Source organism: Diceros bicornis, chromosome 35 (assembly GCF_020826845.1).
Source record: "Diceros bicornis minor isolate mBicDic1 chromosome 35, mDicBic1.mat.cur, whole genome shotgun sequence".
NCBI lineage: Eukaryota > Metazoa > Chordata > Mammalia > Perissodactyla > Rhinocerotidae > Diceros > Diceros bicornis.
Genome location: NC_080774.1, coordinates 22,929,176 through 22,953,080, shown reverse-complemented (window position 1 = coordinate 22,953,080; position 23,905 = coordinate 22,929,176). Strand labels below are relative to the sequence as shown.

General features: G+C 53.2%; 3 protein-coding genes across 16 annotated transcripts in view; 1 reads left to right on the top strand and 2 right to left on the bottom strand.

Annotated features, from left to right (window-relative positions):
- The window catches only part of EWSR1 (EWS RNA binding protein 1), a 28,034-nt gene extending 27,056 nt beyond the window's left edge, over positions 1-978 (bottom strand). For 2 of the 3 annotated variants that reach the window (XM_058531715.1, XM_058531716.1), the window contains exon 1: positions 836-967. In XM_058531715.1, coding sequence (XP_058387698.1) covers positions 836-848 — 13 coding nt within the window. In that variant the 5' untranslated portion in view covers positions 849-967. Of the gene's footprint in view, positions 1-835 lie in introns of all 3 variants that reach the window. The other variant, XM_058531717.1, reaches the window with a different exon arrangement.
- RHBDD3 (rhomboid domain containing 3) lies at positions 856-6,620 on the top strand. Of its 5 annotated transcripts, none has more exons than XM_058531730.1 (7): positions 1,015-1,097; positions 1,615-1,767; positions 3,516-3,705; positions 4,358-4,741; positions 5,643-5,805; positions 5,895-6,182; positions 6,271-6,620. In XM_058531730.1, the coding sequence occupies exons 3-7, from the start codon at positions 3,558-3,560 to the stop codon at positions 6,446-6,448; spliced, it is 1,161 nt and encodes a 386-aa protein (XP_058387713.1). In that variant the 5' UTR covers positions 1,015-1,097; positions 1,615-1,767; positions 3,516-3,557; the 3' UTR covers positions 6,449-6,620. The 5 variants fall into 5 exon arrangements, with proteins under 5 accessions (XP_058387710.1, XP_058387713.1, XP_058387714.1 ...); XM_058531731.1 differs by having other exon boundaries at positions 1,027-1,149; XM_058531728.1 differs by having other exon boundaries at positions 1,027-1,440.
- Positions 6,621-7,118: 498 nt separating this feature from the next.
- EMID1 (EMI domain containing 1) overlaps positions 7,119-23,905 on the bottom strand; it is a 47,551-nt gene continuing 30,764 nt past the window's right edge. The window contains exons 14-17 of one of the 8 annotated variants that reach the window (XM_058531718.1): positions 17,853-17,897; positions 12,469-12,553; positions 11,416-11,555; positions 7,119-7,978 (exon numbers count right to left, since the gene is read on the bottom strand). In XM_058531718.1, the coding sequence (XP_058387701.1) occupies positions 7,712-7,978; positions 11,416-11,555; positions 12,469-12,553; positions 17,853-17,897 (537 nt within the window). In that variant the 3' untranslated portion in view covers positions 7,119-7,711. Of the gene's footprint in view, positions 10,067-11,415; positions 11,556-12,468; positions 12,554-17,852; positions 17,898-23,905 lie in introns of all 8 variants that reach the window. The other 7 variants (XM_058531719.1, XM_058531721.1, XM_058531722.1 and 4 more) reach the window with 7 other exon arrangements.

Sequence of the window (23,905 nt, the reverse complement as noted above, 5' to 3'; positions counted from 1 at the left end):
CCTTATACAACAGATCTCCCTCGGCGTCTACTGAAAAATGATCCTAGGAGACTACTTAATTACTTTTGAGGGAGGGAAGAGATGGGATTAATAACTATAATAAACGGAGAAGCCCAGGGGGCAGCTGATGGGGAGGCTCTAAAGGGGGAGCACATTCCCTCTAAAGCCCATGCGGGCAGAAAAGTTCGGCTCGGGGCTAGAACCCGCCAAAGGGGCAGCTCGGCGGCACCGTACGCCCCAGCCGACCCGGCCATCAGGATGACGGGGCTCCCGCTCATCGGTCGGCGCCCCTCGGCCCACGGACCCGCGATGCCTTTTTTGTTGATATGCTTCCCCCTACTCGGGCTTCTCACTGAGGCAGACTCGCCTTCCAGCTCGAACCGCCTCCCTGGAAATGGGGGTGGGGAGGGTCAGAGTGGCAGCCCCAGAGCCGCCGTTGGCCCCCCGCCTCCGGTTTCGGGGCGCCAGGCTCCAGGCTTGGCCGAGCCTCTCCCCCCACGCGGGGCCCGGGAGGCCGCAGGCCCCGCCCACGTGGCGGGCGGCCCGGAGCGCGGGACCCGACGGCCGCCACACAATAGAGACCACCGCGAGCCCCGCGCGCCCCCGCCGCCGCGAGCCCCCCGCGCGCCGGGGGCGCCAGAAGGTTCCAGAACCGGCCTGCTCGGTGGGGGGAGGGGAGGGGAACGCGGGCCCTCGAGCTCGTCGGGCCGCGGCGGGTACCTCACACGCTTCTCAGCAACTCCACTTAGTTGCCCCGGCCACCCCCAGAGACGAGCGGCCCCCGATTTGGGCGACCCAGCCGTCGCCGGCGCGACCGCAGCTCCACCACACTCACCCGTGGACGCCATTTTCTCTCCTTCCTTCTCGTTCTCTCAACGTCCGTCTCCCTCTCGCTTTCCCTTTAGGCGCCGCACTGCGCAGGCGCGAAACCCGCAACCTCGGGCGCTACCATGGGGCCAGGCCACGGGGGTGGGGGAAGGAGGGATGAACCACAGCTTTCTGGTCCTTCCCGCCCGCAACTCTTGTGCTATTCCTCTCTAAAGAGCGCCGGACGTGACGCGCGGGCCAAAATAGCACCAAAGGGGCCGGAGCGGCCGGTGAGCGTGTCTTGGTATCAAGCCGGAGTGATTCTCCGCACGAGGCTAAGTCGTACGGAATGGTTACGTCCGCTGGCTCTAGGGACCGTCTCTGAAGAGTCTGCCTTGGAGGGAAACGGAGGCCGGCGGGAGGGTTGGGGGAAGGGACCCGGGCCTAGAACAACTGCTGACTAATCGGCGGGCGGCGGCGGAGGGGGTGGTGCGCCGGCCGGTCGGCAGAGGTCACGCGCCCGACTGCGAACAAAATGGGCTCCGGGCGCTCGCGCCGTGGCGGGAAGTTAGAGTCCCGACTCCCAGGCGGGAGCCCCCCGCGGGCTTCCGGGGGCGGGGGGCGCGCTCCGCAGTGAGTAACTCCGACACGTGGCCCAGGCCGGCGGGGGAGGGGGCTGAGGCCGGTGGGCTGGATGGGAGGCCCCGAATGTGGTGCCCGGCCCGAGAGCCGCCCCCCCCTCCCCGGTAACGGTCGAGGTTGAGAAGGCCCTTTAATATCCCCCATCCAAAACTCTTGTTTTTACAGAAGGGGAAACTGAGGTCCAGGGAATTTGGGTACTTTTCCTAAAGTCACAAAGCTGAGTCTGACCTACACCTTGGGACCCCCATTCTCTTCATCACCCGGAAGACTCTTACCCGTCTTTATCTTCCCATTCTGTCCTCCTGGCTTCTCAGTAAGGTAGGCAGGGCCTGATGGTGCACAGCCCCATTTTATAGATGAAGAGACTGAGGCCCGGAGGACTCAAGTCCTAGTTCTGTTAGTCTATGGGCAAGTCCTTAACTCTTGCTGAGGTACCCAGGGAGGGATGGTTGTGAGGGTGCAAAAGCAGGCTGGCAGTGGGTGCCATAGCTCCGGACAAGGCTGGCACCTGTCTGCCTTCCTGGACTCAACCCAGTCTCCCCAGGCAGGTTCCCAGGCCCAGGGAAGTGCAGAGCTCACCCAAACCCCTCAGTGGGACCTGGAGCAAAGCTAGTGGCTTTATTTCAGTCAACACATATAGAGCACCAGCTATGTGCTGGGAGCACCCGGGGGAACTGGGGGATGAGTAAGAGCACCCCTTTTCCCCAGCTCAGACCACCTGTCTAAGGAGAAAGGCCAAGCTGTGCTCATTAGATAGGCTAAGATCCATGATGTGGGGGGCCAGAGGAGGGGAAGGGGACATTTGAGCTGGGCTTCAAAGCGTGAATAGGAGTTTGCCTATTGGCGAGATGGAGGCAAGGACATTGCAGGCAGAGGAGCTTTCTGCATTTTTCCTGCAGGAAACTGGCAGGTGGGTTTTGATGCTGAGGATGCCCTTAAGCAAGGGAGCAGGTGAGGCAGCCTTTGGGTCTCTGTGGGATTTTGCTTCCTGCCCTATGAAATCAGCTCCGTGGGAGTCCTGAGGCAGGCCTGGCCAGGGGTGAGGGGGGTTCCAGCAGGGCCTGGAGGACAGGCTAGATGTGAGGGAAGAGAACAAGGAAGAAAAACCCTTGCCTTGTGGGCAGGGAATTGGCATGTTTGAGGGCCAGAGCTTGAAACAGCTAGGCAGGAGCAGTTGCCTCTATGTTGAGGCCTCCTCTTGGTGGGCCAGCTGCTGGCTATATCTGCCTCCCACAATTAGGCGGATGGCTGCAGTTCATTGAGCAGGGTCTGTGGGCCCGGCCCTGCATTATCCCATTCCTTTTTCTCATCCTATAAGGAAAGGATTTTCTTAATCCCCATTTTACAGATGAGGAAGGAGAGGCTCAGAGGCTGGAAAACTTGCCCAGGGATGCACAGCAGGAAGAAGTGGAGTGGATACTAAAACCTTCCTGTGAGAAGAGGGGCTAGGGCTGGAGGGGCTGTGCTCAGGACTCACGAAGGGGATGTGTCAGTCCGGTGTCATTTTGTATGCACTCAGGGTGAGGGACTCCTGTTGCCCCTCCTCCACCCAGTCTGTCCCGCCTCCTCCCTAATCTGCCTGCCCATTGGCTGGCCTCACCTCCTCCCTTAAGTGCAGCTGGGGCCATCTGGAGCCCTAAGGCTGAGCCCGGTGGAGGGGAGGAGGGAGGAAGGTGGCTGGTCCACAACCAGAGGGAAGAGGGAAGCAGAGGAAAGCTGGAGATGGCCCTGAGTTTGCCATGGGGGGCTCCACCCCTCTTTTTGGGAGTCCAGGGCCCCCGTTAAACTTCCCTGGCCCTGTGCCTCCCACCCCAGACTCCTCCTTAGGGCCCATCAGGGCTCAGGGCCCTTTTGGCCTGGCCCCTCCCCGTCTTCACACATAGGCAGATGGGATGGCAAAATGGCTAGGAACGTGGTTAGGATCCGAGCTCCTCCATGGCCAAGTTGCTGGGCCTGCCTCTCCAGCCTTAGTTTCTACTTCTGTAAAATGGAGCCGCTGGTAGGGTGGTTGAAAGGAAATCAAAGAAAAGCTGCAGAAATAACTTATTGTTTTCCTTTGCCTCTAGCACACACCCCGAAGACCACCCTTGACCACCTTCAGCCCAGCTATGCCTGCCAGAGGCCCCCCTGGCCTACTGTCACCAGCGCTGCCTCTCGCCTCCTCGGTCCTGATGCTGCTCATGAGCAGCTTGTGGCTGGTGGGGGCTGGCCCCAGCCTTGCCCTAGCCCCAGAGCTGCTGCTGGACCCTTGGCAAGGTGAGGGCTGGCCACATGGGCCTTGGAGGAGGCAGGAGACTTGCTGTAGGGCCTGAGACCAGTTGGCAGGAGTGGTGTGCCCTGGGGAAGGTCAGCCTTGGACGGGAGCATGCCCAGCTCATTCACAGCCAAGAAGGGAAAGCAGAGGGGCCAGCAGAGGGGTGGGAGCCTGTGGGTAGGAATTCTTTTCAGATGACTTCCCTTTTTGATGACTTTTGCTGGAAATAAGAACTAAGGCTTTCAGCTAAGCATGAGAGTGGGGAGGAGGTGCTGGGGGTTCGAGGAGTGACCCCAGCTGAGTGCCTGTTTCCCAGTAATAACAGCAGCTTCTATTTACATTTGAGGAACCCAGCTAATGCTCACAGAGGTTAAGTGACTCGTGCACAGTTGGTTGCTTTTGAGAAGACTGAGCGTTGGGTCCGGCTTGTTCTGTTTAATACAGCAGGGGAGCAGTCACAGTGTTTGAAGGTCCTTGGTCCTGGTCCCCTGCATGCATGATTAAAGTGCTGGCAATGGGCAGACTTTGACTCCTGGAGAGGGGAGGCTGGCTTAGCAGGTGGCCCTTGCAGCGTAATTTCCAACCTGGAACACCTGGGACAGCCTTGGGGGTTAGGGCCACTAACCTGGCACATAAACCCCTTCTCTCCCCCAGTGCACCGGCTGCTGACCCATGCCCTGGGCCACACGGCCCTACCCGGCCTGCTCCTGAGCCTGCTGCTCCTGCCTACACTGGGCTGGCAGCAGGAGTGCCACCTGGGCACACTGCGGTTCCTGCATGCCTCTGCCCTGCTCGCCCTGGCCACCGGGCTAATGGCCGTGCTGCTGGCAGGCCTCGGGGTGTCCAGTGCAGCCGGTGGCTGCGGATACATGCCTGTCCACTTGGCCATGCTGGCGGGGCAGGGTTGTCACCCTAGACGGCCCCATGGGGCACTGCCACCGCGGCTGCTGCCATGGCTGCTGCTCGCCCTGACGCCGCTGCTCAGCTCCGAGCCACCCTTCCTACAGCTCTTCTGCGGCCTCCTTGCTGGCCTGGCCTGTATCTTTTGCCTGGGCCGAGGGCCCATGCGGACATGTGGGTTCTGTGGCTGGGCCCCCAGGGTGCCTGGAAAGGAAGTGGCACAAGGAGGTAGCCCCAACAATGCTGGGAACCTGTGCACACACATTCTGGGGGCTCGTGGCCGGGTGGAGGTGCCGAAGTGGCCCAAAGAAGCACCTAACCTGGACTTCCTCAGTGGAGGCAGCATCTACACTGAGATGTGCAGGATGAGGAGTTCAGGTGAAGAGAAGTGGAAAAGGAGAGAGTGGGCCAGGCAGAGGGCACAGAAAGGTCAAAGGCCAGGGGTGAGAGTGAGCCTGGGGCTGTCTGGGCACTGAACGGAGGTGCCGCCTCTGGCTGGTGGTGCAGGTGTGTTCAACACAGGCTCTTGCTCCAAAGATACTTAGTGCCTGGCAAGGAAAACAGTGCAGTTGGAGAGAACAGTGGGCACAGGCTGACCCCCTGTAGGCATTTAAGACTGGGGATGCCAGCTGCCCAGGCCTGGTTGAATCCTGGAGCATGGGCAGCATCTTTCCCTGGCTGAGGGCAATAGGGGATATGTCACTGGGCCCAAGAGTTGGCCTCAAGTCACAGACCTGAGCACGCCACAGGGCTCTGGGAACAGAACGGGGCAGGGGGTGGCTGAAACGGGATGAGACAGCTTTTGGGGTGAGGCATATCTGGCCCCACCTCTTACAGGCAGAGCAGCTTCGGGCAGGTCCCTTTTCCTCTCTGAGCCTCCACTGTGGACTAGGGTCACGACACATCCGTTGCACGGCCGTAGTGAGGAAACAGGAGGGAATGTCCATCACACACCTGGCACAGGGCCTGGCATGCAGTGTGGGCTCACCCCTGGCTGCTTTTGGTTTTCCTTGACCAGTGCCCTACCCTGGGCAGACAGATGCAGCTGGGGCTTTCCGGTGGCTGGAGCTCTCCGAGCGGCGACTGCAGGCGCTGCAGGAGGGCGTCTTGTGCCGGGCCCTGGCAGGGTGCTGGCCACTCAGGCTTCTTCCCCCGACAGGCAGCCTGGCTAAGCTGCCTGTCACCCATCCTGCTGGAGTGAGGTGAGGGTGATGCCAAGGACACCAGCCCTGGTGGTGGAAGCTGTGGCAGTGGCTGGCAGTCAGGCCCTCTTCTGCTTCTGCTCCTCCAGGCCTCCCAGCCCCGGACCTCCTTACATGGCCTCCTCTAGCCTCTGGTTCCGCAGTGAAGGCTCAGCCCCACTCCCGGCAGGCCTGGGGCCTGCGCAGCCAACCTGGGAAGGCTCCTCAGAGGTGGGCCAGGCCTGGGCTGGGCCCAGCTTCCCCGCAGGGACCCAGCTGTGGGCGGCCCTGGATGAGCAGATGCTACAGGAGGGGATCCAGGCCTCGCTCCTTGAGGGGCCAGCCCAGGGTCCTGAGAGCCCACTATGGCTGGCCAAGTCCTCCGTTTCCTCTCTGCGGTAAGGCATGGTGGGCAGGGGTAGGGTGCCCTGGTGTGGGGGCTGGAAGTGGCCCTGACACTCCCTCCCTGCCCCTGCCATCCCACAGGCTGCAGCAGCTGGAGCGCATGGGCTTCCCCACGGAGCAGGCAGTGGTGGCACTGGCAGCCACAGGCCGCGTGGAGGGTGCCGTGTCACTGCTGGTCGGGGGGCAGGTGGGCGCCGAGGCCCTGGTGACTGAGGGGAGGGGCAGGCCTGCCCACCCCGAGGGCCCTGGGCCCCCCTAGCACAGGCAGGCCCTCAGGTGACTAGAGGCCTGGCCTGTGGGTAGGTAGCCCCAGCCCCTGCCCTGTGTGCTCCGAGTCAGAGTGGGATGTAGGGGCACCCCTGGGGGCAGGAGAGGCCCCTCCAGCTCCCCACCCTCGTACTGTTTAGAATAAAAACCAGTTCACTTTTCAACCTGGACCTCCTTGGGGGCCGCAGTTTTGTCTGACTCTTCTGTGTTGGCATTAGGGGGATGAATGAATGAATGACTGAGCGTTGGACGAACAGCCAGTTGCAGCAGAGCAGCTCCCGAAGGTCCAGAGACGTGCAGCCTCCTCCTCCAGGAAGCTGTGTCCTCCACCTCAGGGCTTTTGCTGGGCTGGAGCATTCTTCACTGCTCATTTCCCAGCTAATTTCTGCCCATCCTCAGGTCTCAGCCTATTCCTGATTCACCAGGAATAGCTTCCCTTCACTGCCCATGGCCCCCAGTGTCCCCGCTGGACAGGGGCCGAATCAGTTGGTGGCTGGTGGCTGTGTGACTGCAGGGCCCCGTGGGCATGAAGCAGTGGGTGGTGGCAGGGGGAGAAGCTTCCTTAGCTTTGCAGCAGCAGTTCCTCCCTCCTGGTCCCCTCAGTTCTTGCCCCTTCCCAGGGATGGCTGGTGTAGACAGAGCCAAGAGGGCAGAGGGCATACACTGAGACCAGACGGGTGGGGAATCAGGCTGGGGGCCTTTATTGGCCGGTACACATCTACCTCCTGGTGTCCATAACAAAGGGGTTTGTTGGAGTAGGTGGCCCCTCCCTCTCCATGCCTCCACCCCCCACCAGGGACATGGGAGGGGCTGGGGGCTCAGGGGGCAGAACTGAGGCAAGGAGCCCTGAATATCATGTCAGATTAGGTAGCTTGACTTCAGGGTTGGGCACCCAGCACCAAAAAAAGGAGAGGAGGGGCGCAGGTGGGCTGCTCGAGGTGTGGCTGGGGAGGAGGGGGCGACAAGCCTGCCCTCCCTCATCCCTGCATGTGCTGAGGGCCAAGCAGAGCCCCAACTCCTGACTCCCTCAGTGCCTGGGGGCCTGGATGCCCAGGGGGCTGATGAGAAGACAAGCCTCGAACCTGCCACTCCCCTCCCTGCAGGCCTGCATCACCCCACTTCACAAAGGGAAACTGAGGCCCAGAGCCCTGAGCAAGGTCTCACCTCTCACTTGGGCAGCCCCTCCCTCTCAGGCCCCAGTCCCTGCTCAGCCTCATCCGAGGCAGATATGCATGGGGTGCCAAGACAGACCTGCCTACCCCAAAGGGCTAGGTGGCAGAAGGGACCCTGAGGACATTAATAAATATGGATGGGCGGTCTCAGGAGACAGCTGGCCAAGTCCTGCCTGGGAAGGGAAGCCTGGCCTGGCCCACCCCGAGGGGCTGCCACCGCCCTCAGCCTCTCTCGTTGCGGCTCCTGGGGGCCACGATCCGGTAGCTGGCCACGTGTCCTCCCCTCTTGCCCCGCAGGAGGGTGGGGGTGCCCAGGCCGGCAGGGCCTGCCCCCGACCCCTCTGGTTCTGCTGGAGGGAAGGAGAGAGGCCGGGTTAGTGAGGTCTGTGTGAGGCACCCACCTCCCCTTGGCCCTCTGGGGGGTGGGGAGACGGGCACTCTGCCAGGGGCACTTTGCCCTGGCGTCCGGAGGCAGAGCTGTGGGAAAGAAGGGGGTCTGCAAGCTGGTTAGTGTCTCCCCCAGGAGTTATTAGCCCCCAACCCAATGAGAGCACTCAGGGCCTGTTTGATTTTCCGTCAAGTGGGGATAATGAACGACCATGCTTCTGAAATGCTCAGCACATAATGAATGCTCCATAAAAAGTACAGCTCTTTTTTTCTTTTCCACATTTTAGGGTGAAAGTATGCCCTCAATCATCCCCATTTCATAGCTGGGTAAACTAAGGCCAGGGAACAGACTCACTCTTCCTCTCTCCTCAGGTCAGGCCACCTGTAGTGGGGAAGGGTTTAGGCAGGCCAGGCTCTGCCACTGACCTACTGTGCGGCTTTGGGCAAGTCAAACTTCTTTCAGGGCCTCAGTTGCCTCATCTCTAAAACCAGGGGACAGTGCCAGATGTACTCTGAGGTTCCAGCCAACTCCAATAATTATTAAGTCATTGTTAATTTGGCTATCGTGAGATATGCCCCAACCTGGAAATAAGCTGACCCTCAAGAGTTAAACTGAATAATGGGCATTCTGGCCACCTGGGAAACTCCTACACATCCTTCAAAACTCAGAGCAGGACCTCCCTCCTCTGGAAAGCCTTCTGTGACTATCACCTCAGTCCCTCTCACAGTTAAATGAGCAGGTCAGGCAGGTGAGAAGGGTGGGCTGCTTTTCCAGGGGGAGAGGGATGCTCAGGGAGGAACGCCCCAGGATGGAGGACTTGGCTGAGCCTCCAAAGCCCTGTTCACAGGACAGACACTTGGACTTGGAAGTACCGGCTTCCCACTAAGGGCACCGCCAGGGGAGTGGGCTGTACCCTCATAATCATCACTGTCCAGCTCCCTGCCCCTGTGTGCCCCAGCCTCCATGCACCTCTGGGCTGAGATTTGGGGTCCCTGGGACAGACAGGCATGTGCGGTCACAGTCAAGGGACATTTCATGCCCTAACTCAGGGAGCATAGGAGGAGGGTGGCACAGAGCTTGGGCTCCAACATCAGCTAGGACCAAATCCCAGCCCCCCGTGTCCCAGTTATGTGGCCTTGGGCTAGTCACAGAACCTCTGAGCCTCACCTGGAACTGCTGTTGCCACAGCCTTGCGGTGTTTAAGGAGACCAGGAGTGGAACATGGTTTTCAGAGTGAATGCTGATTACTATGGTCACTGGGCTGGTGTGCTTTTGACCCAGGGCTCCTGCAAGTCTGGTCTCTGGGAGTCGGTCATGAGACGCCATTCTGACATGACCAAATTCGGGACCCTTGGTTTTCCCCGGGCCCCATTCAGGGCCTGGCCAAGCAGAGTGTCAGTGAACCTTTGTTGATGGACCCAAAAGAGCCAGCGCTGTAGAGGACAGACCTGGGGTGGACCCCTGGCCTTACTGCCACTATCCCTCTGACCCTGAGGGAGTCATGTATGTAAGCCCTCTGAACCTGTTTCTTCATCTGTAAAATGGGTGCCCACCTAGCAAGCTTGTTGAAAAGACCAGAGGTGATCAGTGTAAATCCCCCAACCTGGGTGGGCCAGATGTGTGACAGCTGTTACTATTATCATTATTGATTATAACCTAAACATGAGCCCCATCTGGGGCTTTAGTTAGCACCTGCTGTGTACTATGGGCCAATGGGAGGCTTCCATCTTCTCTGCATCTTCATTCCAGGCCCACACCCCAAGCAGGCTCTTGGGGCCACTCTCCCAGGTTCATGGCCACCTGAGAGAGAGGGCGTGGGCCTTCCCTGGTGACCAGCACTTCCTTCCTGGGCTGCGGAGGCAGTTGGCTGAAGCGGGGCAGGGTACAGATCCAAGGCCACAGGGCCCTGAATGTGTTCCTTCTGGCTCCTGCCCCAATCCTCCTGAGAGGAGATGGAGGACACCTGAAAAGGTGCTGAGAGCCTGGGAGTTGGTCCTTGGTCTCTCCTCTGTGAGAGGGAAGGAGGTCTGGGAGATGGTCACTGATGTTTCTGGAAGTTAGAGAAGCCAGGTGGCGTGGTGGGAGAAGCTTTGGAGGCAGACCACACACACACATACACACACACACAGCCCCCTTCCAACCTCTAGGCCTTTGCCCATGCAGGACTCTCTGTTAGGGTTGCCCTTCCTTCCTTCTGGCACACTCGTAAGGATCTTCCATGACCCAGTGCAAGTGTTCCCTCTTCCAGGAAGGCTTCTGAACCCCCCAGCTCCGCACCCACATCCTTTGGGGCTCCTGTACCCCATGGGCTTCATCTCTACAGATACAGAGGATTCCCTGCCACTCGATGGGCAGCTCTCCAAGGCAGGTACCCTTGGGATCTGCTCTCTGGGGCCCCAGTGCCCACCCAGACCTGGCACTCAGTAGGTGTTCCCTATCATTTTGCTGAATGAAGGAGGCTTGACTCTAACCTTGGTCCTCCTTCCTGGATGGGGCCTCCGTGTCCCCATCAGGTTGGACCTGATGTATGAGGCCTGTGTGCACTGAGGCACTAGGATTGGGCTGTGAGATGCGGAGGCTGGAAGTGGGAGAAGGGCTGCTGCTGAAGCCTCTTAGCAGGTCAGTGAGGGATGGGGCTCAACCCCAAGGGCAGCCAATCCCTGCCGCTCTCCAGGGCCAGCCTCAGGCTCCAGTTTAATGGGGAGTCCTCCTTGGCCCCACCTTGAGGACACAGGCACAGGGATGGATACTGCCCACTTGGTGTCTAACCTCCTCCTGTGCCTCCCCAGTCTGCCTTCAAGAACCTTCTCAAACTGGGCCCTGCCAAATCCTCTGGCCTCAGCTCTCACCCCTCAGCAAACTCATGGAACAATCCTTCTAGGCTCTCTCTGGTGTCTTGGCTTTTGCCCATGCTTTTCCTCTGCCTGCTCACTCACCCCGATCCTTGCCCTTCAGGTCTCCACTTAGACGACACCTCCTCCAGGAAGCCCTCCCTGAGTTGCCCTTCCTCACCCCCCAGCCTGGGTCAGAGGCACTTCTGTGCTCTCCTGGCTGCCTGTAACTCACTCTGCTGTGGTATTCCTCACCCTGGGTTTAACGGCCAGTTCCAGGGCTCCCCTCCTCCCTGCACCCTAAGCTCCAGGAGAGCAGGACTATGTCGGTCTAATATGTTGAAGCCTCTGCCAGCAAGGTGCCTGGCACACAGCAGGTGCTCATTCACTCAAGAACTAGTTACCAGAGCCTTCTCTATGCCAAGCACTGTCTGCTGGCTGATGGAAGGACTGAAGAACGAGTGTCTGCTGGCCTGGGTCCAGCATTGGGAGGCGCCTTCTGTGTCCCCAGGCCCTTCCCAGGCCCTTCCTGGAAGGGGCTGCCCCTGCCTGCCCACCCTGCCGTTACCTGGCCAGATGATGGCTTCCAGCAAGGTGACCCGTCTAGCCAGGAGCTCCAGCTGAGCCTGCTGCTGCAGGAAGCTCTGTAAGCTAGGAGCCTGATGGGAGATCGAGAAGAGCAGACGGTGCGAGTCCGGCCTCCGAGGGCTGGGCCCGGGAGCCGAGGGTGGGTGGAGGGGCCAGGCACCAGCCAGCTTCAGGGCAGGAGCCTGGGTGTGAGTCTCTGTCGAGACCTCGGGCTCCCCTTCTACATGGGGACAGGGCTTGCCTGGTTCCTCAAATGACCAGATGTGGAGAATTGGTAGGTGAAGGCCTGGGGTGAGGATCTGGCTCTCTCAGGCCACTAAAGGGACCCGCAGGGCAAGTTAGGAGGCCCAGAATGGGAAATGAAACTGTAAGGGGGACACCTGGGGCCAGGAGTGCCTGCCCTGTGAGAGCCTCTGGGGACTTATGGGGGAGGAGAGGTCAGAACTGGTGGGTGGGGTATTACCCAGAGTTCCCTGGGGCCTGAGCCTGGCTCTGTCACTCACAGTCCCCCGCTCCATGACCTATTGTTCTGTGGGCCTGGAGACTGGCTCTGTTACCCATGATTTCTCTAGAGCTGAAGCCTGAGTGGAATCTGGATCCATTACCCATAATCCTCCTGTGGGCCTGGGCTCTGACTTTATTACCCACCATCCCCTGCACTGTGGCAGTCTGGCTCTGTAACCCACAATCCCCTGCTGCTCTGGAGTTTGGCTCCATTGCCAATAATTTCTTCCAAGCATGAAATCTGTCACCTCTGGTTCCTCGGCAGGCCTGGAAACCACATTTCCCACAATGCCCGGAGGCGCAAGTCTGATCACAGGGGTGGGGCCCGGGTTTCTCTGTCCCCCTTCATCTGTGGAGTAGGGACCAGTCATTGAGGGATGGGTGGTCTTGGCCTCCCAGGTCCCCACTGCCTGGGGCAGGTACCTTCTCCAGCCTCATGTCTGGGCCCAGGCAGCTCCACCCTGGAGGGCCTGGGGAAGGCTGGCGGGCGGGGGCCGGGCTGTCTGTCCGTCTGTCTGTCTCTACTCACCATAGAGCCCAATCATTGTTTCCAAGATTAAAACCCTCTCAGCTAAAATCTTCAAAGCCTCGCGTAGTTGGTGCAACCCCTCCCCCTGCGGAGGAAAGAGACAGATGCAGCCGTGAAGGGGGCAGGGGAGGGGGCCCTGCAAAGCCTGTTGGTGGCCCATGCCCCACCCTGGACATGCACCTGCAGCCCCACACCATCTGCCACAGCCCAGGGGCCACAGACAGCCAGGACAAGAACAGGAGAGGACAGGACGGGGAAAAGGCAGGCGGAAGCAGCCCCCTCAGTAAGTCCTGATGGATCCCAGCTGGCTGCTCTCTCCCCACACCCCTGCGAATCCTGCTGCGCAGGGGGCGCGGGGATGCCAATCTGCAGGGGCAGCGCTGCTGTCTCAGAGCCTGCCACGGAACCTGCCACAGAGGTTGCCACAGAGCCCCGCCCCCCCATCTCTGTTGCCTGAAACCAATTGTTCTCATGTCACCGCTGTGATTCCTGCCACATCCCTGGGCCACCTGTACTCTTGTTTACTTAATACTCTGAATCAACTCACTTTTTGCCTTAAATACTACAGTAGTCTCACCCTAATTAACTCCTTCAGTGGGATCAGGCTACTTACCAAGATCATTTCCATTCACGCCAAAAGGAATACATACGAGTAAAATTAGAAAATGTTTGAGTGGCATCCTTGTTGGGAAGCTGGGCTTAAAATGAAAGCAGAGCCGAGACTCACGCCCGGGTGCCCCCTCCCCAGCCCTTCTCACTTTGGGCTCATGCCTCCCTGGGCTTTGACTATTCTGGGTCCATATTCTGCACGCCCTGGAGTGCGGCCCTCAGCCACGCCCTCTCTTCTCAACTGCATCTCTAGCGCTCAGGCCCAGGGATGTGGCAGCGGACCCACAAAGCACCCCCCAGGCCTCCCTGCTGTGGGGCTCACCACTCCCAAGTGTGCCAGCTGCTGCCCAGGGCTCCTTGCCAGAGACCACTGGCCGGCCCTCACCTTCACTTCCTCCCAGTCTGTCTGTCCTTTCCTTCCCCAGCATTGGGCCCACAGTCTTGCAAAAACTCCACACTCCCTTATTCCTTCCTCTTTCCTGTCCAGACTAAAGCTATTTCCGGAATGTAGATATCTTTAATTCCAACAGAGCACCAGGACAGCAAACAGACCTATTCCAGCCCTGATGTATCTGAGAGTCCCTTTCAGTGTCCCTTACTTAGTACAGATTAAATGAAGGGATGATGTATAATATGCATCTTGGTACAATTATAATCCAACCCTTTAAGGTGGCTGTTCCAAAAAAAACATCTAACCACTGAGAGGCCCCCCAACATGTCTGTAAGCCTGCTGTGGCCTTGCTCGGACAGTCTGTTACCATCTAGCTGTCCTGTCCACTTCACATGAATTGGGCTACCCTCAGGCCACCAACAGGCCACTGAAGGCTAGGGGTCACAAGGTCACCACGGGCTGCACACCAAAGGAATCCCTCCTCAAATATTACAGGAGCAGGATCTAAAAATGGATGACCTTCAAAAATTACGTTAAGCCACTCCCGGCATGGACTGTGGGAGAAGCTGACATCATGAGGCTCCTGATGAGACACGGTAAGAGGGCTCCACATCCCCCGCCAGTGCTCCTGCCTAGAGTATTTCATCTGCATCTCATCATGCGGCAACAATCAGACAAATCTAGACAGTGGGACATTCACAAGAAGACAAAGTCAAGAGAAGAAAAGGGCAGGGGGCCTGTTCTAGATTAAAAGAGACTAGAGATGTGACAACCAAATGCAATGCATGAATCTTGATTAGATCTTGGATTAAAAAAAAAACAACAAAAAACCAGGGGCCAGCCCAGCGGCCTAGTGGTTAAGTTTGACGCACTCCACCTTGGTAGCCCAGGTTCAGTTCCTGGGCGCAAACCTACACCACTCCTCAGCCATGCTATGGCGGCAACCCACATACAAAATAGAGGAAGATTTGCAACAGATGTAGCTCGTGTTGCATCTTCCTCAGCAGAAAAAAAACAAAAACAAAAACAAAAACCCACTATAAAAGGCATTTTGGAGACAACTGGTAAAATTTATATATGTTATATATTAAATGGAATCATTTCACTAAATCAACGTCAGCTTTCTTAGGTGTGATAGTGGTATTGTGGCTCTTTGGGAGAATGTCCATATTTTTTCAAGATATATGCTGATGTATTAGGGGAGATGCAGATGAGGTTTGCAACTTACTTTCAAATGGATTAGGGAAAAAAAGGTCTGTAAATATTTAAAGAGAGAAAGATAGAGTAAATGTGGCAAAACTAATAATTGGTCAGTCTAGAGGAAGGGGAGAAGGATGTTCATTATACCAACTTTTCTACATGTTTAAAAATTTTCAAAATAAAAATCTGGAGAAAAAAATGTAAAAAAAAAGAAGTTCTGCTATTTGGATCTCTTTCTAGATGGGTGGTCTGTGTTTGTGCTGATGACGCCCCAGTCCCCTCCTGGCCTGGCCTGATCTAGGGCCTGCTGGACACCTCCATTCAGCTATAACAGAGACATCTCCCATTTTCCATGGACACACGTCAGTGCGCCTCCTTCTCCCGGCTCTCTTATACTATTGTAAAAGTCTCCCTGAACTTCTCGCACCCACTCACAGCCAAACTAGCACTCAAGTGTCTCAGCTCTGCTGACAGCTCTCCATCCTCGCTGTCCCCCTTCCCGGTTCTGGCCCCCACAGTCTCTTGCCAGGATGACCACCACAGCCTCCCACCTAATCTCTCTCTTTCTGCATCTCCCATGTTGCCACCTTCTCCCATCCATTCTCCACAGAGAAATCAGAGGAATTTTTCACAAACAAAAATCTGACCAAAGTTCAAACTCCTCAATATGGCCTCCTAAGTCCTGAAAGCCTCTTTGACCTCTGTCTCACCCCTTGCCTGTCACATTCTGCCACTCCAAGTACTTACAGCTCCTCGAACACCCCAGGCTCACTCTTCAGGGCCTTTGCATATGATGTTCCCTCTCCTCTGCCTGAACACCCTTTGCCTGGTTAATGCACCTTTTGGGCCTCAGCCTGGGTCTCTTCCTCCAGGAGGATGCTAAATCCTCCCTTATCACAGCTGAGCTCCCCCTGGCCTGTCGCTGCTGGTTACTGGTCTGTTTCCCCCCACCCCACTGTGACCACTCTGAGGGTGGGGACTGTGCCCAAATCACATCTATGTCCACAGTGCCCAGCCAGGGGCCTGGCACCACGGAGGAGATGCTTGGGGAATGTTAGCTGGTTCCCCTGATCCTGGAAGCTGAAAAGCCTGGGCTTCAGTTCCAGCTCTGCCAACAACTCGCTCTGTGGAATTGAGCCTCAGTTTTTCCTGTCTGTGTAAGCGGTATGAGCTCTTTCTGAATGGGCTAGCTCAGCTCAAACACATGCAGGCAGTGCCTGTAGTGCATCCCTGTGACCACTGGGTGTCACTGCTGAGCCCTGGCTGGGCCAGTGGCTCCTACAGCTTCATCACGTGGGGGTCGGTAGGTGGAGTATGTATAGGAGCCCTCAGGGCCCTTCCCCACGCTGAACCTCATCCCCACCTGCCCCCAACAGAGCTGATCCCCCAGCCCCCAAAGCCTCATGCACCCCCAGCCCAGCAGGTCCCCTCCCAGGCAGGCGGCAAGCAGGGGCAGAAGTGCAGGTGGATGAGGGGGAGGCAGGTGGATGGGCAGGGGCCCTGCTACCTCTTGGGGGGCCCCTCTCACATGTGGTCCTGAATTCGAGGCCTGGTCTGGGATAGTTCAGGCATCTACTCTCCTGCCGGGATCCCCATGCAGGGATGGGGTTGCCCAGCCTACTTCAGACTTCACCTCTCCTCTCCCACCTCTCCTGGGCTCGGTGAAAAATATGTTCCCAGACTAAGGGCCTCTGGAAGAGGCCAGTGAAGAGGCCTAGGGGTAGCAGAGGGCTGGGCTTACACAGGTCTCCCTGACCTGCTCATGCTCATGAGCCCAGCTCATGCCCATTCTGGCAGCATGTTTAAGACACTCTGGAGCCACTGGGGGTGGTGGAGGGGAGTGGAGGCTGGGAGAGGCTTGCCAGAGAGGTAGCAGGGCCCCAGAAGTCATGGAAACACATAGGGGAGGGCTCGTGCAGGGTGGGGGGCTCCCACGGCTGTATCCATCACTGACCCCACAATCAGGAGCAGAGAGGGCAGGGCAGGCGCTGGGTGCTTCCCATGTCTTCACTAACTAGTGCCTGCTAGGAAGTAGGGCGTCCCAGCCAGACTGCACCGGAGAGCCGGGCAGGGTATGGGGCACGATACTAGCCTCCAAAAGAGCTTCCCAGTTGTCTCTCCTGTAGGAGTGTCTGCCTCCCACCCCATCCACTTTCCAAATGTCGCCTATGTCAGTGATGGTTTCCAGGTCCCTGCATTGTGGGGCTTTTGGTCCTCCTCCTATGTGTCTCTCGGGTCGGCGGATTTCTAGGCCCCGAAATTCATTTGCTGCAACTATCTCCAATGACTGTAAGGTTTCTAGAACTCCACATGTGGTTTCTAGGTCCCGTTTCCCATTCACTCTGTGTCTCCTGTATATGTGTCAGTTTCTAGGCCTCCCCTCCCATTCTTCACGGGCTTCCCTTGTGTATAGTGGTATCTAGATCCCCTCATCTCATTTTCCATGGTGCTCTTGTGTGTATCACAGTTTCTAGGCCTTTCTTCCCATTCCTCCTGGGTCTCCCATGTATGTGATGATGTCTAGAATGTCATGTTAATGACAGGTCTTTTGGGTATAGTGGAGTCTATCTAGGTCTCCTGACCTCATTTACCATGTACAATGTGTACATGATGGTTTCTAGGCCTCCCTTCCCATACTTCATGGATTTCCTATGTGTATCGTGGTGTCTAGGACCCTTGTTCCTTTTACCAAGGGCCTCTTGTCTACCTCAGTGTTTCTATGCCTTCCTTCCTCTGCTTCCTGGCTTTCCTGAGGCACGCTGTCCCATTCTTCTGTGTGGATATTGTGCTCATGCTTCCCTTTCTTCTGCAGACAGGGGAGCAGAAGCCAAAGCCCTTGCTGGGCGGGGGCTATGGAAGCAGGGGATGCAGTCTGGACTGGGTCAGCCCAAACCACCCAGGAGGAACAGGCAGGGTCACCCTGGCCCGAAAAGGCCACAGAGGGAAGGCGGAGACAGGGACGAAGACAGAGACAGAGAGCGAGGGGTCTGCTGACAAGGCTGGCCCTGCCCAGTGGGGAGGGACAGGATAGGGGAGGGGGCTAGGGCTGAGATCTGTCAAGGCTCCTCCCTGGGAGACCAGGTGGCAATGGGGATTTGGTTGGGGTGCTCCCACTCCAAAATAATCTCCTGAGTGCCCAGGGTAGGAGGGGGCAATGGGAGGTCAGTGCTGGGCTGGAGCTTACCCAGTGGCTCTTCTCACCAGGGTCTCCTTTGGGGCCAGGTTCTCCCTGCAAGGAGAGATAGAGGTAGAAGCAATGAGAGAGGGAAGGAGAGAGGGAGGGAGGGAAGAAGGGAAAGAAAAAGAGAGACACACACACATATATTGAGAGAGGCTGAGAGATTGAGAGAGACAGAGTAGCTTGTATTGGACTAACACTAGACAAAATGCAAAATACAACTGTTTGAAGGCAATAGAAAGAGAGAAAGAGCAGCCAGAAACTGGAGGACCTTTTAAAGAAGGGAACTGCATTGGGTAAAATCCACATATTTATGGCTTTTCCTCTGATGGCACACTCCAGCCCCCTCAGCCTGGCAAACAGCGCAAGCAGAAAGCTGTAGTCTTATTGGCCTGAGGAGTCAGAGGCTTTGGAGTTGAGACTGCCAAAGGAGGAAGTTGAGGGGAAATACTGGAAAGCAGGGAACCACAGTAGGGGAGTGAAGTCTGCATAAGTACACCCCTCTAATTCTTCAATGGTCTGTGAACTGCCCATCCTAAAGTCACAAAGCTGAGTCTGATCCACACCCTAGACCAAAAATCAACACCAAAAATAACAGAATCCAGATTCTCTTTACTATATTATCTATGTTGTCCAGTATGCAATAAAAAATTATTAGACATGTGAAGAAACAGGAAAATTTGACCAATACTCAAGAGAAAAATCAGTCACTAGAAACAGATCCATAGCCAACATAGATGTTGGAATTAGCAGACCTGGAGTTCAAAATATCTATGATAAATATGTTAAAGAATATAGTGGAATTGATATAATGGATAATGAGATGGGGAATTTCAGGAGAGATGTGAAAACCGTAAAAAAGAATCAAATGAAAATCCTGGAAATGAAAATGATAATACTTGAAATAAAAAATTCATTAGCTGTCCAACACCCAATTTTGATAACAACTCTAAACAAAATGGGTATAGAAGGAAAGCACCTCAACATAATAAAGGCCATATATGACGAACCCACAGCCAACATCACACTCAACAGTGAAAAACTGAAAGCCATTCCTCTGAGAACAGGAACAAGACAAGGATGCCCACTCTCACCACTCTTATTCAACATAGTACTGGAAGTTTTAGCCAGAGCAATTGGGCAAGAAAAAGAAATAAAAAGGATCCAAACTGGAAAGGAAGAAGTGAAATTCTCACTGTTTGCAGATGACATGATTCTATACATAGAAAACCCTAAAGAATCCACCAAAAAACTATTAGAAATAATCAACAAATATAGTAAAAAGCTGGAGGATATAAAATCAACATACAAAAATCGGTTGCATTTCTATACACTAATAACGAATCAGCAGCAAGAGAAGTCAAGAATACAATCCCATTTACAATTGCAACAAAAAGAATAAAATACCTAGGAATAAATTTAACCAAGGAGGTGAAAGACCTATTCTCTGAAAACTATAAGACAATATTGAAAGAAATAAAAAAAAAAAAAACATAAAGAAATGGAAAGATATTCCATGGTCATGGATTGGAAAAATAAACGTAGTCAAAATGTCCATACTACCTAAAGCAATCTACAGATTCAGTGCAATCCCAATCAGAATTCCATGACATTCTTCATAGAAATAGAATAGAATAGAACAAAATTTATCTGGAACAACAAAAGACCCCAAATAGCCAAAATAATCCTGAGAAAAAAGAACAAAGTTGGAGGTATCATACTCCCTGAATTCAAATTATACTACAAAACTATAGTAATCAAAACAGCATGGTACTAGCACAAAACAGACACACAGATCAATGGAACAGAACTGAGAGCCCAGAAATAAAACCACACATCTATGGACAGCTAATCTTTGACAAAGGAGCTAAGGACATACAATGGAGAAAGGAAAGTCTCTTCAATAAGTGGGGTTGGAAAACTGGACAGCCACATGCAAAAAAATGAAAGTAGACCATTATCTTACACTATACACAAAAATTAACTCAAAATGGATTAAAGATTTGAATGTAAGACCTGAAACCATAAAACTCTTAGAAGAAAATATAGACAGTACATTCTGTGACATTGATCTTAGCAGTATCTTTTTGAATACCATGTCTACTCAGGCAAGAAAAACAAAAGAAAAAATAAACAAATGGGACTACATCAGATTAAAAAGTTTCTTCAAAGCAAAGGAAACCATCAAGAAAACAAAAAGACAACCTACCAACTGGGAGAAAAATATTTGCAAATCATATATCCAACAAGCAATTAATTTCCAAAATATATAAAGAACTCATAACTCAAAAAAAATGAACAATCCAATCAAAAAATGGGCAGAGGATATGAACAGATATTTTCCAAAAAAGATATACAGATGGCCAACAGGCACATGAAAAGATGTTCAACATCACTAATTATTAAGGAAATGCAAATCAAAACTACAATGAGATATCACCTGACACTGGTCAGAATGACTACAATTAACAAGACAAGAAATAACCAGTGTTGGAGAGGATGTGGAGAAAAGGGAACCCTCATACACTGCTGGTGGGAGTGCAAACTGGTGCAGCCACGATGGAAAACGGTACGGAGATGTCTCAAAAAACTAAAAATAGAAATACCATATGATCCAGCTATTCCACTACTGAGTATTTATCCAAAGAATATGAAATCAACAATTCAAAAAGATTCATGCACCTGTATGTTCATCGCAGCATGATTCACAATAGCCAAGATGTGGAAGCAACCCAAGTGCCCATCGATGGATGAATGGATAAAGAAGATGTGGTGTATATATATACAATGGAATACTACTCAGCCATGGAAAGACAAAATCGTGCCATTATGCAACAACATGGATGGACCTTGAGGGTATTATGCTAAGTGAAATAAGTCAGACAGAGAACGACAAATATGGTATGATTTCATATGTGGAAGATAAACAAACAAACACATAGATATGGAGAACATATTGGTGGTTACCAGAGGAGAAGTGGGGTGGGTGGAGGGCAAAAGGGGTAAAGGGGAACATGTGTATGGTGACGGATAAAAACGAGACTATTGGTGGTGAACACGATGCAATCTATACAGATTGCTATACTATATATAACATACTATACTATATATAATACTATATATATACTATGTATAATAATGTACACCTGAAATTTACACAATGATAAAAGCTAATATGACCTCAATAAAATTAAAAAAGTAAAAAAAAAAAGAATACTCATATATGTTGTTTATTTTTTTTTTTTCCCCCAAAGCCCCAGTAGATAGTTGTATGTCATAGCTGCACATCCTTCTAGCTGCTGTATGTGGGACGCGGCCTCAGCATGGCTGGAGAAGCGGTGCGTCGGTGCGCGCCCGGGATCCGAACCCCGGCCGCCAGTAGCGGAGCACACGCAATTAACCGCTAAGCCATGGGGCCGGTCCTCATATATGTTGTTATATGCTCTACATTTTATAACTAAAAACAAGTGTGAAAATAGCTTTCAGTTGCTTTGATAATAAACAATTTTATTTATTTGGGGAAAAAAGAGGAGTATATGAAAAAACACTGGAGGAGAAGGGTGAGAGCAATGAGACACTCAATTTTTCATGTTGTTTTTTTTCAAATAATAAATAGATTTCATTATTTAAAAGAAAATTCATTAGCTGGAATTAACTGAAGATTGACCATAACAGAAGAAAGAATCAAATAACTTGAAGACAGGTCAATGCAATAATTCAAACTGGAGCACAGAGAAGAAAGATTTTTAAAAAAATTAACAGAGCCTCAGGGATGGCCCCGTGGCCTAATGGTTAGGTTTGGCGTGCTCTGCTTTGGCAGCCCAGGTTCAGTTCCTGGGCACGGCCCTACACCACTTGTCAGCAGCCATGCTGTGGCAGCGACCCACATACAAAATAGAGGAAGACTGGCACAGATGTTAGCTCAGGGCGAATCTTCCTCAGCAAAAAAAAAAATTAACAGAGCCTCAATGACTCATGGGAGAGTATTAAGTGTAATTGGAGTTCCAGAAGGAAAGAAGAGAGCATAGGAACAGAAAAAAATTTTTTCAAGAAATATCAACCAAATTTTTTCCAAATTTGATTTGAAAAAAAAAAAGACAGATTTCTGGTTTCTGGTCCAGCACATAAAGAGCTAGGAAGTTGCCATTCTGTCCTAACAACAAGTAAAAAGCTGAACAAACTGAAAAATGAACAACTCTTCTTAGAGCCATCAAAGAAGTGAGGTCACAGGGCAAACCACTGCCCCCAAAATTGTAGAGACAGACAGGCAGATTACAATTTACTGGAGGAGAGACCTCCCTGAGAACCAATGCCAGGGTAGGAAAACCTAAACATAATCGATGAATTGCAGTGTGGACACCTGAGAATTAAAAATTCCAGGGGAACCCAGTCTTTGGCAGGCTTCCACACTTTTGTGCGTTTTACCTCCAGGAGCTCTATCAGGTCCTCAGTGTTGGAGAAAAATCCCCGTGTGCTTTTGGCAGGGGGAGGGAGAAAGGAACCATCTTGAAATATGCCAGATCATTCTGTTCTTAACAAGGCCTGCCATCAGGAGAAACTATTTTGCCAGAGTCTAACCTGCTGGAGTCTTATCAGAGCCTAATCAACCTGGGGTAGGGAAATACCCAACTCTAGGCAGCTCTAGCCTTCCACATGGGTGAAGGAAAATATCCCAACTCCAGCCCCCTCTAGCCATCCTGTCCCACTTAAGGGGGAAAACAGAATAAAAGAAAACTGAGAAACAGTGGTGAAGTTCAGAGTCCAGGGGCACAGGCTCACCAAAGACAGAGACCTAATCATAGGACTGTAGAATGCTTCCTCTCTCCCCACAGCTCACCACTACATTACTACAGGCCTATTTACTGCACTCCCTTTCACCCAGGCCATCATGTCTACCTTTCAACAAAAAATTACAAGGCATACTAAAAGGCAAAAAATAGGTTCTTTTTTTTGGTGAGGAAGATTAGCCCTGAGCTAACATCTGTTGCCAATCTTCCTCTTTTTGCTTGAGGAAGATTGTTCCTGAGCTAACACCTGTGCTAGTCTTCCTCTATTTTGTATGTGGGATGCCACCACAGCATGGCTTGATGAGCGGTGTGTAGGTCCACACCCGGGATCTGAACCCACGAACCCCAGCTGCCGAAGCGGAGCATGCAAATTACTGGGCCAGCCCCCAAAAAAACAGTTTTAAGAGACTGAACAAATATCAGAACCAGAGTCAGATATGGCATGAATGTTGGAATTATCAGACGAAGAATTTAAAAAAACTATTATTAATAAGCTAAGGGGGGCCAGCCCTGTGGCACAGTGTTTAAGTGCACGCGCGCTCCACTGCTGGCAGCCCAGGTTCGGATCCCGGGTGCGCACCGATGCACCGCTTGTCAGGCCATGCTGTGGCAGTGTCCAACATAAAGTGGAGGAAGATAGGCACAGATGTTAGCCCAGGGCCAGTCTTCTTCAGCAAAAAGAGGAGGATTGGCATGGATGTTAGCTCAGAGCTGATCTTTCTCATAACACACACAAAAATATGCTAAGGGCTTTAATGGAAAAAATAGACAACATGGAAGAATAGATGGATAATGTAAGCAGAGAGATGGAAACTCTAAGAAAGAATTAAAAACAAATGCTAGAATTCATTTGAAGGTCCTCTTCATAGGGTCAATCAGCTCAGAGCAATCACATTCTTCCCAGGCCTCTTAGGAAATACTCCAACCATAGCAAAGGCCCTTCTTTCTGGTATCAGGAGTCGTGGTCCAGAAACACAAACCCAACAGGATTTCAGCCATTCATTTACCAGATCATCCCCTCCTTGAAGTTCTACCCAGAGCAGGAAAAAATAATGAAAACACTACCTGCAGTCACAAGTCCTTCAGTTTCCTGGCCAAGATTTCATATTCCCTTAAAGATACCTTTCAAGGAGGAAGTGACGGGGAGGGGCACATGGGGGCCTTCAAAGGTACTGATAAGGTTCTGTTTCTTAAGCTTGGTGTTGGACACATACGCATATGGTTTAATATTATTATTTAGAGTTTCCAGGTTAAAAAATATTTTGCATGTAT

Excerpts from the sequence above, each read along its gene's own strand:
- RHBDD3 (XM_058531727.1), top strand. The coding sequence starts at position 951 with ATGGGGCCAGGCCACGGGGGTGGGGGAAGGAGGGATGAACCACAGCTT. Across the intron at positions 1,098-3,515 it reads CAAAGGGGCCGGAGCGGCCG|CACACACCCCGAAGACCACC; the intron begins GTGAGCGTGTCT and ends CTTTGCCTCTAG. Across the intron at positions 6,183-6,270 it reads TCCTCCGTTTCCTCTCTGCG|GCTGCAGCAGCTGGAGCGCA; the intron begins GTAAGGCATGGT and ends GCCATCCCACAG.